The 14794-nt window shown below is 43.7% G+C and overlaps 1 protein-coding gene across 1 annotated transcript; it reads right to left on the bottom strand.

The window, feature by feature from the left end:
• Positions 1-1428: 1428 nt before the first annotated feature.
• Positions 1429-13670, bottom strand: CA7 (carbonic anhydrase 7). Its single transcript, XM_044419852.1, is given in 8 exon segments — positions 1429-2219; positions 3557-3712; positions 6170-6232; positions 7083-7178; positions 7617-7667; positions 7669-7736; positions 9732-9929; positions 13634-13670. Coding segments are annotated over 8 exon segments (792 nt in total). The 3' UTR covers positions 1429-2096.
• Between the last annotated feature and the right edge of the window lie 1124 nt (positions 13671-14794).

Raw genomic sequence — 14794 nt, 5'->3', positions numbered from 1 at the left:
TGCCGAAGAATTGAGGCCTTTGAATTGTGGTGCTGGAGAAGACTCCTGCGAGTCCCTTGGACCACAAGGCAATCAAACTGGTCAGTCCTAGGGGAGATCAACCCTGACTGCTCTTTAGAAGGCCAGATACTGAAGATGAAACTCAAATAGTTTGACCACCTAATGAGAAGGAAGGACTCCCTGGAGAAGAGCCTAATGCTGGGAACAATAGATGGCAAAAGAAGAAGGGGACGGCAGAGAATGAGGTGGCTAGATGGAGACACGGAAACAGTCGGTGTGAGTTTGAGTGGATTCTGGGGGATGGTGGAGGACAGGAAGGACTGGAGGAATGTTGTCTATGGGGTTGCGATGCGTCCGACACGACTTCGCAACTAACAACAACAACAGGTTATATCATAGCCTGATGCAGCCTCATGCCTCCCCTCCTTGGCCTCCTCCCCACTCACCAAGCACTTGCTGTGAGGCTGGGTCTTCTGTCCTTGCAACTGCAGCCAGCACAGAAAGAGTGTATTACTTTCCTACACCCATCTAAACAGTGGGTTGGTTTACTTGACAGAAAAAACCAAGCCACAGTGGTTTCTTTTGCAGGATGGTATGTGTGCCACCTGAACCTTGGCATGGTATTTCAGCATGGCACATTTGGTTTACGGGAAGCCATTATGGGAAACAACGGTCAGTTCTATGGGTTCCATACTTCACTATGGTTCATCCAGATCCAGCATCATTATTTCCATTGTCCTCCCTGGAAAAAGTGGCAGGTACAAGAGCTGCTCCAGCTGTTCAGCATGGGATTGAACTTCAGGCATGATGCTAGTGAGATGTGTGCCAACGGCAGGAGGACTGAACAAGGAGGGCAACAGCCACGCTAGCACAGCAACTGCTGGATTATCTGTCAGGCACATCCAGTCAAAACGCTGCACACCATGAAAACCATGCAGGGTTGCTTGCTGTGACCTGTGAACCCACCCAAGTTTTTGGAAGCCATTATGCCCTAATCATCTACATTTATCAATTCATTCATCTGTAGCCTTTTATCATAGAAGTCAGGACTAGGAGCAGGTCTCCAGTCCTTCAGTCTGTTTGTAATAGAGTAAGCAGAATGTTTAGGCTAAGCAGCTATTTGGAGACTAGAACACGTTGTGACACCAGCGTATCTACTGAAGGCACCTGTTGCTTTCGGAGTCCTTGCATTATGCCACTATGTTTTTGAACTATGCCCTACAGTCTTGGGAGTCATGCAAGTTTCTAGCCCCCAACAAATGAAAATTGGAACATTCATGTAAAGTCTTACTCTCACGCTAACCATGTTTCTTAGCCAAGGACAAGTTATACTCTCAGCATTTCTTCTGACAAAGCGGAGATGTAGTGCTTTCCAAGCAATGTGGCCACAGAATAAAGACTTTCTCTTGTCAACAGCAGTCTGGTGGGGACAGGTCTTTCAAGGGCACAAGAGTGGCCCTTTTTCTTCAGCAAGGATGCTGAAGTCATTTGTCACTCTGCTGGGCTTGCTAGTTCCTTCTGAGCATAGCTGCAATTCTCAGAGTAGCTGAGGGGAAATGAATTCTCCCAGCAACACTATGTTGCTTCTTGTTGCAGTGCAAATTACTGAGGATGGCTTGGTCTTGAATGGGCAATTACGACTCACGAGCTTTACAAAGAACATGGTACTACCAGAGGAGAAATCCTAGAACTGTTTCGTTGATCTGGATCAGCACAGCTGCCTGTCTTTTTGGACTCTCCCTAGGAGACCATCATGATGACTGTCTGCCTGTTCAAATATATTCTAGCCACTGCTTGTCAGTAGGGAGACACGATGTGGATGGATTTGCTTCTGCAAAGAAAAGAAAGAATGCCGAGATTCTGAGCATCTTTCTCAAAGAAGCCCAGATGAGCATGAGCAGTCTACAGGCTATTTTCTTTCCTCCATGCTTGCATGTCAGTTCCCCTCGGCTGTTCCCACTGTCTCTTGATCTGGCTTTTTAAAGCTGAAGAATGTTGATTATCTGTCAAAAGTTTTCTGTTTGCTGATATTGAAGCAGTTCGAATGTTTTGAAGTTTCTGTCACATTTTGCCATCACTGCCACCTCTTCTGCTCCTCATGCCTTGAACGATGCACGTACTACCCTGCCCTTCAGAGGCTGAGGGGGACGGAAGTTGTTCACCATCTGGACCCTTTCGTCTTCTTCTGTAGTAAACAGGAGAGTTCGGAATTTCTCCATCTGTAAATCCAAGTGGAATAGTATTAGTACTCAGAAAATTCGTTAGTGCCCCAGCTTGGGAACAAGGACACAGGAACACTTTTCACCATTTATTAATTCATTCCATCATTGTATTTATCAATCATCTCAATAAATGGGTAGCATGCAAACATCAATTTAAAAAACATTTAAAAGCCCTAAATCTGCATAAAATTCTTTAAAGCAGCCCTCACACTAACCAGCAATCATTTTAAAACAAGGAAGTTTTGTTTAAATCCCATCAAGCAGTGATCTCTTGAACTACTTTTGAATAATTTTGTGCTTTATTACCAGGAAGAACATTCCTGTACCCTTAGGCTCTGTCTACATGGCCACAGGATCATTTGGACCCCCAGCTTTGTGGTCGCCACCACTCCTCCCTGCTCCTTGCATCCAGGATGAGAAGACTTGTGCCAGATGCTTCCCTGGTGTCCTAGCAGTGACTGTGGCCAAGGGGGCTGGGGATGGGGTGGGGCAGGGCAGGAGAAGCCTGGCGTTCCCATGATATGATGTATCCTAAAGGCACCTTCACCTCACTCCCAAGTTGCACAGTTACATGCCAAAATCAGCTTTCTAGCTCTTTGCAGGGCAGAAGGATCGTGGAGGTGACCCTTGCTTCTGCTCTCTTGCTCTGCACAGGATGCCCTGAGTTGGGGGCTCATTGGATTATGTCCTTGGTCAAGGCAATGTTGCTTATTATCCTAGTCCCTGCCATGTGATAATGTATGCCACAGAGTCAAATAACCGCATTTAAATATGGCATAATTCTAGAGATCATGGCGTTTAGGAAGCCTGTGAGAAGACAAGACAAAACAGAGGGTGAACTATTTTTCAATCTTCCCTCAGACGTGCCTTTGATAGAATAAACCAGCATGTGAAGCTATGCTGGTTTATTTACATGCAAAGTGATGCATGTTAGGGCAATATATATATATATATATATATAGCCCTAACACACACACACACACACAGCACCCTGATATATATCAATCAGCCATGGTGGGTTAATTCATCCCTGCAACAACCCATGAGTAACTGGGGAACAACAGTGTTGGGTGGAGATGGCACATTATCCTGCTGTGGCTCAATGTCAAGCCCAGCTACAGGATCCTGGAAGAAAGCCTGGCTGGCTTGCGAGAGACCAGAGCTGAAGCGCTTCTGCAGAGTGGTGAGACTGGACTAGGGCATATTGTTATAGATTGTATTTGCCACTTTGTTATAAGTAATGAAACGTTTTGGGGTCAGGGATTGACAGTTTTCAAGAGCAGACTGCATAGCACCTCTTGCAAAAAAAAGCTGTCCACCCTTCAAGAATTTACCTGTTTATCAGATATTCTGATAGGGTCCTTGAGCACCATCCATGTCACACTCTCATGAAGGGGAGGGGTCGTCAAGGATCCAGGATACGTCCAATAATCCAGGCAGGGGGGCAGAAGGCGACTTGGACTGAAGTGCTTGAACTGGGTTTTGGTTCCCTAAGAAAAGCATTGGCACAAATTAGATTTTTTAAATTGTTGCTTTTGTGATTTAAAAGCAGAAACTAAAGTTATAAATTAAGTTGCACTACCAAAAAAAAAAGTTCTTACCCAGACCTAGAAAGCTGCCTTGATGCTATGAACAGCAAGTAGGTGAGATCATGTGCTGGATGGACTTTTTATTTTATTACATTTAGAGCCTGCCTTTCTTCTCCTTGCAAGGAAGTCAAGGTGGCTCTTTCCATTTTTGACTTACAACCATCACCCGGGGAGGTAGGTTAGACTGGGAGATCATGCGTGGCTCAGAGTTGCCTGGTGCGCTTCCTGTCTGAGTTTGGACTACAACCCAGACCTCCTGAATCCCAGCAAACATTCTAACCGTCCATGCTACATGGGCTCTCCATAAAAAGACTGAATAGACAAAATATATAGGCAAAATGTATGCTGTAATATTAAGTGATTTTAAGAGGAAAATAGACTAAATTCATTTCTTACTGGAACAGCCATCATAACTGCATCAAACTGGGTGTTTTTCTTCTTTTCCTTTGGTAGAGTCAGCTTTTGAAAATTATAGCCCTTCACTTGAGTCATGGATAATGAGAAATAACCCCAAACACACAAAAATGGCATTTCAATTTAAAGGTGTGAATTTTGCAGAAATGAGCACCATGTTAATATTGGCTCTACACAGGACGTTTATGTGGAAATACCTTCACTATGACAATCAATGTAAAGTAACATCTCCATAAAGGTCCTGCCTTACAAGTCTCCATTAGAATTCACCACCGTGGAAATGCCATTTCCCTCAGAAGTGCTAACAGTATACCAGGGCAACATAGCCAAGACACATTTTAATAGTTTCTCAGTAGAATTTGTTAATAGAAAAACACTAATCCTGCAACCGTTCGCTGAGACGTAATTCCTGTTGTGCAAGGTGTAGGAGTGCAGATGTGCAACACAATTCTGAACATATTTACTCAAGTAAGCACCATTTGCCAGTCTGTTTTGTAACATCACCCATAATGGTAAGCCAGGAATCCTGGCTTAATAAACTATGATCTGAACAAGCTGAATGCTTCACATTAACAGTAAAGAGACTATGAAAGGATCTTTTTGTGTGACTCCCGCCTGAGATGTATGGTTAAGGGTACCCAATAAGCCAGTATCAAAAGCCAATTTTAAATTGAGTTTTGTTCACTTGCAACCTTGGTTCAGATAGTGAACACCCTCAGAGCTATGAGAACTTGAATGGGTGCATGGCCCTACTTCCTCTGTAGACATAGTGGTTTAGGATATTTGAAACTATATATTCCATATTCCCTGACTAGTGGCCATGCTGGCTGGGGCTTATGGGAGTTGTTGCCCAAAACATTTGGAGGGCTCGAGGTTGCCTAATCTTGCCTCAGAGCTTTTTACAGGAAACATTTATTGTATATTTATCTTTCCTTACTCATGATTGTTTACAAGTGCTTAAGACATGATAACCCTCCAGGTTTGCTTCTGTTTTAAGACTTTCCTGGGTGTCTTAGAGCAGGGAAATTGAGTTTTATGACCAAAAGCAAAAGAACATGTATTTTCCTACTAGTGTGATTGTGTTCCTCTGCTATAGCACAGCACCATCTAATGGTTATATAGTGGAAAAGCAGGAAACAAAGTTTTAGTGAAGCTTGCATCTCAGTTCTGTGACAAAACTGGAAGTAGTTACAACCAGGGCTTTTTTGTCATGGAATGCACCGGAACGGTGTTCTGGCACCTTTTTTTCAATGGATTTTACGAAGTGATTTTGAATCATAGCAGATCAGCAGCAAACATCATTAACATAGTGCCTGCAGGCTGCTATTGTGTCTGCTATCTGATAGTGCGAGATATCGCTGCCTGGCTTGGGATTGGTGTGTGTGCTTACTGCTGGCGGGGACGTGAGTTCCGGCACTTTTTTTTTTTTTACAAAAAAGCACTGGTTACAACTTATTAAGAGCCTCCTGTAGAGAAGCTTTAGAGACACTGCAACAGACAGCACTGTTTGAAATGGGCATGCGGCTAGTCCTCGCCACCTGGTTCTGTGCAGAGCACTGTGCTGGAAAAGAAAGCAACAGAGCACAGAGCTTAGTGGCTGATGGGCCTGCTATGGGGGGGGGGGGTGGAGTCCCTGCCCAAGAATACCAACGTGTTTCCACAGGCAAAATGCAACCACATTCAAGTCAGATTGCATACGGTACCCAGTTCAACAAAATTCCCAACCAGCGGTATTTCCATCTTGCCTCAATTAAGTTTCAGCTTGTTCCAAAGAGCTCCAAAACAAAGGCTCATTGTTTTTATTTACCATGGATGAGAACATTATACACACGTAGCCTGTTTTGCATTTTTAAATTGATCATCCTTTATTAAGTTTTTAAAATACAAAAAACAAAAACAATTTATGATCACCTTAGCTACTCTGCAGTTTGAGTTAATACTTACTTTAAACTTGACCATATACAAGGCATCTGTCAATCTGTTCATATAAGCATGTTCTTCTCCAATCTAAAAGTTTGAAAGGATAGAGTTGTATAGGTATGTGTGGAACTTGTCAGGTACAAAGATAGTAAGCTTAACTTATGTTCCAGATTTGCTTCTATTATTGGTCAGATGCTAGGCATCTAATTCCCTCCAGCACCACTTCTTAAACATATTGGATTAAAAAGGGTGGAATTCTTTAAGGTCTCCTGGTCCTTCAGGCAACTCTGCCCTTTCTTCCATCCACCCCCATTCCTGGAACTGCCTCCCGGGACACCTGCACAATGCCTCTTCTCTTCATTCCTTCAGATCCCTTCTCACCCTCCTTCGTATTTATTAGATTTATATCCCACCTGTTTTCTTTTAAAGAACTCGAAGCAGCTTACATCATTCTCTTCCTCCTGCTCTTAATCTTATCCCTGCAACAACTGTCAGATAGGTTGGGCTGAGAGCCTGTGACTGGCCCAAAGTCACCAACGTGACTGAGTCCAAGTCCCAGTCCTGTACTCTGCTCTTAACTGCTACACCACACTGACTCTGTGGTAGAACCCTTTGGGCTGCATCCCTTTCTGCAAGGCAAGTGCTGAGAGTGAAATCCTATGCTGTATATGCCTACTCAGAAACTGCCTCGTTTGGTTCAGGAAGAATAATTTCCCTGCATGTATATATAGGATTGCAGCTTGCATATATGTAATTAGCTGAGCATGTGTCCTTCTCCCGTTGGACTCATTTCTCTCCCCCACCCCCAGTTTCCTCTTGTGTTGAATTTTGGATTGTAAGTTCTTTAGGACAGGAACTGGTCTTGTTATCCTGTAACACGAACCTTGAGCACTATCCATATAATAAATAAAACAGCAATGACTTCTGTGTTTCTCACCTCTAAGAAAACACCAACCACTGCTAAGCCATCTGGGGCTGCCATGGCCTCTCCAAATGACATATATTTCTTGGCATTCCAGTGAACTAAATGGAGCTGTGGAGGAGAATTATCCATCATTATTATATAAAGGTTAAGCAATGAGGTCGTATTCTCTCTTCAGCTGATTATGCTGAACAAGCAATTACAGAACTTAATGTATGGCTTTGCTCAGAAAAGCCCATGGGAAGAGCCCATCAGGTTCTTTTCTGCCCCACTGATTCACTTCTGTCATGCTAATTGTATTCTGCTCAGGCAATGACGATTTAGCATTTCCCTGGCAGTCCAGAATGAAAGGGAACACTCATTTCTAGAAGGAGGCCTGTTGGTGGAGCCCGGAAACAAGGACAGTATATCTCCCTTGCATAAGCAGTGGGCACTGCCTGAGCAATACTGCTTGTAGAGTGGAAGCAAACTGGCATAAGTTGACCCTGTTGGTTTCCGTGTGGAGTTTCTTTGTAAACAATGACAGGATGTCATAAAGGTATGGCTCACCTCACAAGGAAAAGATTTGCCATCAATGGTATGTTCTGACCCAGAATCTTGGCTTGCCCCCCCAATGGAAATGGAACTGCTTCAGCCTGTAAGAATCTTCCAGTGGCCCCCCACTGACAGCTGCAAACCAAAAAAATTAATTGGAAAGAAATGAGGTTTCAGTGAAACTAACAATTGTTATACACCTTCTCTCTTTCATCAGAAGGCACAGCCAAGCCCAGAAACATGCAGACAGGATAAAGATATTACAGTGAAATGTTCCAGGCCAGTGACACATGATCAGGCTTCCTTTCCATAAAACAGTAGCAAAAAAGATTTACGAGGTGTGTCCAGAAAGTAATGAGAAAAGTCCCTACGCTCGAGAAGGGCTCTGTGAAGGGAGAAGCTGCCCAAGGTCACTTGGGGTGGGTGCCAAGTATACATTAGAACACTGATCAGGTTCATTCCAGCCCTGTCAGAGTTGAGACCTGCTTTTTTGTGACACCCTGTTCAAGTTCCTCATATTAGGAAAAATGCATGTGAGTTTGGAACAGCGGTACGTGTGAAATTGGTTAAAAGTACATCAGAAACTTTGGAAATGATGAGGAAAGCTCATGGAGAAGCTGCACTATCACCTGCACAAGTGCCCCGATGGCACAAGTAGAGATCAGCTCAACTTGGATCCTTCATCACGACAACACACCAAGTCACACTGTTTTGGCTGTCAAAGTGTTTTTGGCTGAAAAACACATCACAGTGCTTTCCCTACAGCTCCAACTTGACTCCTTGCGACTTTTTCATCTTCCCAGAGATGAAGAATGGTTTGAAAGGACACCATTTTGGCAGTGTGGATAATGTCCAAAGAGCCACTATGCAGGCTCTGAATGCCATCCCACATGAATTCCAGGGATGCTTTGAAGAATGGAAAAATTACTGGGAGTGTTGTGTACACTCACAAGGTGCATACTTTGAAGGAGAGAATGTTCAATTGTAAATTTTTTCAATAAAAGAACGTTAAAATATTACTTTCTGAACACACCTCGTATATTTCAAATATGGAAAGCTAAACACCACCTCTCATTCCATGAAAATCTTACTCTTTTATTGCACTGGAAAATATGTCCTACATCCATCAACTTTACATACTTTCTTATCTCACTTTTGCCTTGTACTGTGATTCTTGGGCAAATGGCATTACTTCAAGTCTCACCAGCTGGCCTTCTGGGAAATGACTCTTTTGAGCCCGCCATGGCAGTTACCTTATAAATGAGCAAGCCCCCATGACAGTCATTTTGTGAGAGCACGCACAACACTCACAATTCCAGATGTGTCCACCAGCCCAAACAGTTCAGAGGCCTCTGTATTCCAGACTTGGTAACATCCAAGCGCTTGATGCACCAACTGCATACTAAGCCCGCCATGCTGGGACTTGCAACATCCCATGCACTGTGGAAGCAGAGGTCCATTCAAGGGCAGAGGTTCCCTTTTGCACAGAGATCCAGGGCCGCATCCAGCAGGGCAGCCTGCTGACTTCTTTTAAATTCAATTAAGTAATATACACGAACTGCTACAGAGAAGGGTCCGTGTCAGATCATTAAACTGAAAAAACAGATTAATCATGCTACTGTTTGGAAGCACCATTCCTACATTTTGGTAAGAACAGATTTGCTGAAGTTCCTTCAAGGGCATTAACTACAGCTAGAAACTATGTATTCACTGAATTGCATCTTGCACTTACAGCTCTCACAAGGTAAGTTTTAAGTTCTCTAATGGCTGCAACTTAATACTGTGCTTGATAACGCTGCAGCAGCAGCATCTTAAGTGGCCTCGTGACTGTTCTTCACCTGTCACTGGAGACCTGATTGCCCTGTAACAATAGTATTTTAGATGTCTTTCGGTCTTATACTCCTCCAGAGAAAACCCAGGAATTGTAGGGACAAGTGGAACATTCAGACCATGTCCATTTTCAACTAACAACCCAGGAAAACCTCATTCCCTGGTTGTTGTTTTTTGATGTCAGAACTTGAGCTATGGGCAATCTTTGGGTTCCTGATTTTCCCCTTGGAAGACATCAAGCACAGAAACAAGAAAACTGCTGTTCTAAGACACGCAGTGTCTCTGCCACGCACCACGTACCTGTTTTGTCATCAACATCCTTAAAGTCTACCATGACTGAGTGCCCGTTGTTGGAGATGTCAAGGGATGAACACGACTCATATAAAATGCTAAGGGGCTTCAGACAGGGGTCATAAATTGCTTTTGTGGGGATGATGTCAACAGGGGACTGATAACTTCCTTGGGCAATAGGGTAGGATTTGTACCACTCAGAAGGTCCTTTGGGGAGAAAAAGAGAAATGTTACTCATGTCTTTCGAGCCAGAGATTATAGTGCCTCTTCCCTGCCTCCCCAGTACTGCCTTCCTTATAAGAGGGACAGCCAAAGCTTGCTGCAACAAGGATTATCTGGGGAACAAAATGGACTCATCAGACTTGCAGATAATTACTGTGAAGAAGTTAGCAACTATGGCAAGCTAGAAGTGGAAGATGGCAGGTGGCATCTCTAAGTGAAAAGGCTTGGATAGCATGCAATGGGAAATGCCTGTGCAGTGACCTTGGAGGCTTCTTTAAGGACGGGGAATCATGATGATAGGACAAGATGAATGCTGCATACTTTTCTGGATCATTTTTACATCTGCTTATTTAGGAGACAGTCCAATAGATTGCACCACTAATGTTCATGAATCTTTGGGTTTGGAGGTTTATGAACATCCTTTGCAGTGTAAAGGAAGTCAGTTCCACCTTGCTGGTCCTCCCACTCTGTGGTGCTTCACAGGGGAAAGGGAGAAGACTGGAGTACCACCAGGATACCTCCTGTCCTGGCAGGCCTGGTCTCCTTTGCTCCCCACTCTCTGGAACACCTGCTTTACTGCCTCTCCAAAGTCATTTGTCCCAGCCTCTGAGAAGCAGCCAGCATGACACTTCCTGTGAGCTCCAAGCTCAATTTTCAATCTCACGTTTGGGATCTGAGGAATCCTGTGGCTGCCTAGATGTCATCAAGGGATCACAGAATCACGTTCCCCATGGGCTAATGATAAAATAGTGAAGAGTGATCATATCCAGTGTTGTTGAAATGAGCTTCTAAGAATAAAATATACACTTGAATAATAATAATAATAATAATAATAATAATAATAATAATAATAATACCAGAGTACTTGGTGGAGGACAGGAAGGCCTGGAGGAATGTTATCCATGGGGTGGGTTGCGATGGGTCGGACACGACTTCATGACTAACAACAACAACTTGTCAAAGTAAAAATGATAGAACAAACATCAGACTGGATCTGGGTTTTTTGTTTTTGCCTCATCTTTCCCTTTTGCCTCCTACTTCCAAGGTCCACACATCTCTGCCTGAGACCCTAGACAACAAATGATACTGGAAAACAATCATCTCTGGTTGAATGCCACTTCAACTCCCTCTCTCAGTACTTCTGACATTATCTCACTGGGGTTTTTTTATATACATAGCCCTTACTACATGCTCATCACCTCCCTCGTCATGGTTGTTTACACATTTTAGATTACATCATGACCCTCCAGTGTCATTTCTGTGTCTAAACAGTACTTTTGGTGAGTTATTTTTAGAGCAAGGAGAATGTAGTAGTATTCATACAACTGAAAGAAAACACTCTTTCTGCTTGTGTAAGTGGGATTCTGCTACACCACAGGTCTTGAAGCAGACTTCATGCTGTGGTCAGACCTCGCTTCTGCAACAAAACAGAAAGCAGATACAGCAGATTAGCAGCCTCCGGTAGAAAAATTCTTGATGCGTATGAGTGGGGCATCTTTCATTGTGTTGTGCCTCTGGCAGCAAAGCCTTTTGGCTCAAGTTTGCTGCCTGATGCATGTACATCAGCTTGTATAATAGTAGGGCTGTCCCTGGTGGGCACATTTGGAAGATAACATTATGGGTGCACTCAGAAAATTGTGCACATATCTGACATTCTAGACATCACCGGTTGCAAAACAGTCATTTCTAGAAGGCGGATTGGTGATATAAAAGGAAAAATGCTTTTCCCAAGTGCTTTACCCATGGGGCAAATGTGATAAATAAGAACCCAATTACAGCTCAGAGGCAGGGGCTGAGCAACAAAACACAGTGTTTTTGAACTCAGAGGGCACATCTTGCAGGTTGTGCATTGGCAAGTGTGTGCAAGTAGGAGATTGCCGTATTTAGATCTAGCACATTGATCATTCTGACTATAATTGTACTCCTTTGACTAAGATCAGGTCTTAAAGAAGAGGTTTTCATCCAGAGGTGGGCCAAGGTACCATAAAGATCTAGGGCTTAGGTCCACAGGACAAAAAAGGGGGGAGGGAGGGAAGAGAGAAAGAGTCTCTAAATTCTTTCTGTGTTTGCATCTCTTTAAAGGACCCTGTCTCCTGAGGCATGTATGGACAGGTAGGGCATTTGATTTCAGAAAAATAAAATCTTAGGCAGAAAGCGCCCCCCCCCCCCAAGAAGGATGGATCAACCTGGCATCCTGCACTGAGTAGGGGAGTGGACCTGGTGGCCCTCTGGCCCCTTCCAACATCTGACATGATTGTATGAGATTCAGCTTGAGAGAACAGGAGAACGTGAGTGAATTCAGGAGGACCATCTGGCACAGAGCCTTCTTCTATCCACTTATTTGGTCTATTCAGCAAGCGCCCATGGCCAACAGGCAGATGCCTCCCAGAGATCCAGCACTCTAAAGGAAAGATGATGGGCTACAGCCCTCGTGTGCCACTTGCTAACATTATCTCTGTCTTTCTCAGCGCAGGTACTTTTAACTAGAGATCCTCTGAACTGAACATGGGATCTTGCCTGTGTTCGGTGATCAGATTTATTTAGCTCAGTGCTGGGGTCTCCAAAGTGGCACCAGTATGTCTACAATATATCTTTCTGGGTGCCTGTAATTTCCCATTAAATTACCCAAAGTGTTTTTAATATTTTTTTAAAAGATTGGTAACCTGCAAAGTGATGGGATGTCCTCTGGCACCTTTTTAATAGGTTTTTTTTTTTTTTTTAATTTTGTTTCTTTAGTTTTGGAGCCCAGACCCCACCTCTGCTTCATGTTTGGGTTTTGGGCTAATTTCTCTTCTTTTAGTCTTGCCAGTTTCCATACCAGAAATTGGGTGTTTTGTGATCAGCCATGCCCACCATGACAGCCATTTTGCGAGAGTGCCTGTGACAAATGCTAAATATACTTGCCAACCCAAAAACCTCAGGGACACTGGCAGCTCTGACTGGTAAGCGCTCCCCAAGGTCTCTCCTGGGCTTCCCAGCTAGGAGCCATTTCCTGGCAGAAGGAAGGCTTGGACCAGGCACCTTTCGCGCAAACAAATCTAGCAAGCTCTGCTGCTGACCTGCGACTGTGCCAGTTTTTGCGATCTTTGAACAGACTCCTTTCGTGCTACTTGATCACAAGAGTGTTCATGTAGCCTGCAAAAATAGGAAAGAAAAGGTGAACTCTCTTTCCCTGCCATATATCTTTTCAGACCATCTATTCCTCTGTTTGCCTGCTTCTGATGGGGCAGTACAAGCTGGAGCTTGCATGTCCTCTGTGGGGCATGGTTTACAGCCCCATTTGGCATTGCATGCTAATTGACACTAATGAAAACATTTTATGGATTCTTATATTTGGAAAGACCAAAGAAACAGATAGAAGGAGGCACAGGACAGGAACAGAATTCAGTGGAACTATGCACCAGAGGTTTTCCCACTTTTATAATGATGATCATGATGATAATGACTTTGTAAGGGGATGCTGGAAATAAAAGTTAAAATGTGAACAGGTCATGCTTTTGACTGAGCACACAGAAAGACAGAGAAGTTGGTTTCTCCTGCAAGCAATATTTAAGAGATTCTTTGTTAACTATTTAAGTGCCTGTTGCACTCTGCTGGAAACAGTGGCATGCTATCAGCGGCTGCACAGACTGCACACAAGTATATAGAGCAGAAGAGAGGAGGAAGGGGAAAGGATGCAAATACTTTACCTGCTTTCTGCCCATAGCCCCAGCTGTGGCCTGTCATGATGTAGACTGCTTCCTTCTCTGCTGCCAGCTCTTTTAATGCAAGTGCTGCAGCTTACCTGCCTTTATACTAGCTCACCTGTGGGACAGTATTGGTCTCTTAAAGAGGCAGCAGCAATTTTTGCTCCTAAGCCAATTTTGCCATGCAAACTGGAAAAGCTTGAAAGAGTATCCCAGGAAAGTCAACAACCTATTACACTGTGTTTTGCTTTTGCAAAACTCCTTGTGTAGTTTAGTTGTGCAACTTCCACTACGTCTTCACGACAGTCCATAAGGACCACTGGGACATTGACAAGAACAATATGGAAGATGAATTGATCTGGTACATCTGATTGCTGTGTCTTAAATTTTAAGGAATCCATTTGAATATATGCTGGAGTCCCTGCAAAATGCAGCAGTCAGATTAATAACTGGGACCTGTAGGTTTGAATATATGAGACCAGTTCTGGCCAGCTTGCAACTGGCTAGCTGTATGCTTCCAAGCCCAATGCAAGGTGCTGGTCTTAACTTATAAAGTCTTGCATGGATTGGGGCCACAGTACTTGACAGAATACCTCCCCCAACCACTATGCTCAATATCAGGAGCCTTCTACTGTGCCAACTTTGAGGGAGGTTTGGAAGGCAGCAACCAGAAAGAGGGTTTGCTTTGTGGTTGTCCCCCACCTATGGAAGCCCCCCCCCCCCCCCGCCCCGTGCAGCCTGCCTTGTGTCAACTTTGCCATCTTTTCAGCACCAGGTAAAGAGAGCCCTTTATGCTGAGGCTTTTAAAGTTATACTTGTAGATCCAAGTGCTTGAAGGGATCATGCGCCCAGGGTGTTTTTATACAGGGCTACTCTTTACTATATTTTGTTTTCGCTGTTTCTAATGTTTTGCTTTAGAAGGTTTGTATGTTGATAAGGATTTATGTTATTTTATTGTATTGTTTTTATTAACTGTTGTAAACTGGCCAGAATGCTTTGGTTATCGGGCAGTATAGAAATAAATATATAAATAACGGCAAAAAGAAGGGAGGTCTTAACCTGAAGAAAGGGCTTGGGAGCAGAGTTACCTTTTCCAAAAAACATATATTGATAGACACATATGGGTTGGTTATCCGAAAATCCTTTAGTGACCCTGCAAAACTC

Source organism: Varanus komodoensis, unplaced genomic scaffold (genome assembly GCF_004798865.1).
Source record: "Varanus komodoensis strain SLA01 unplaced genomic scaffold, ASM479886v1 scaffold109, whole genome shotgun sequence".
NCBI classification, from domain to species: domain Eukaryota; kingdom Metazoa; phylum Chordata; class Lepidosauria; order Squamata; family Varanidae; genus Varanus; species Varanus komodoensis.
This window is presented reverse-complemented; position numbering and strand designations above follow the sequence as displayed.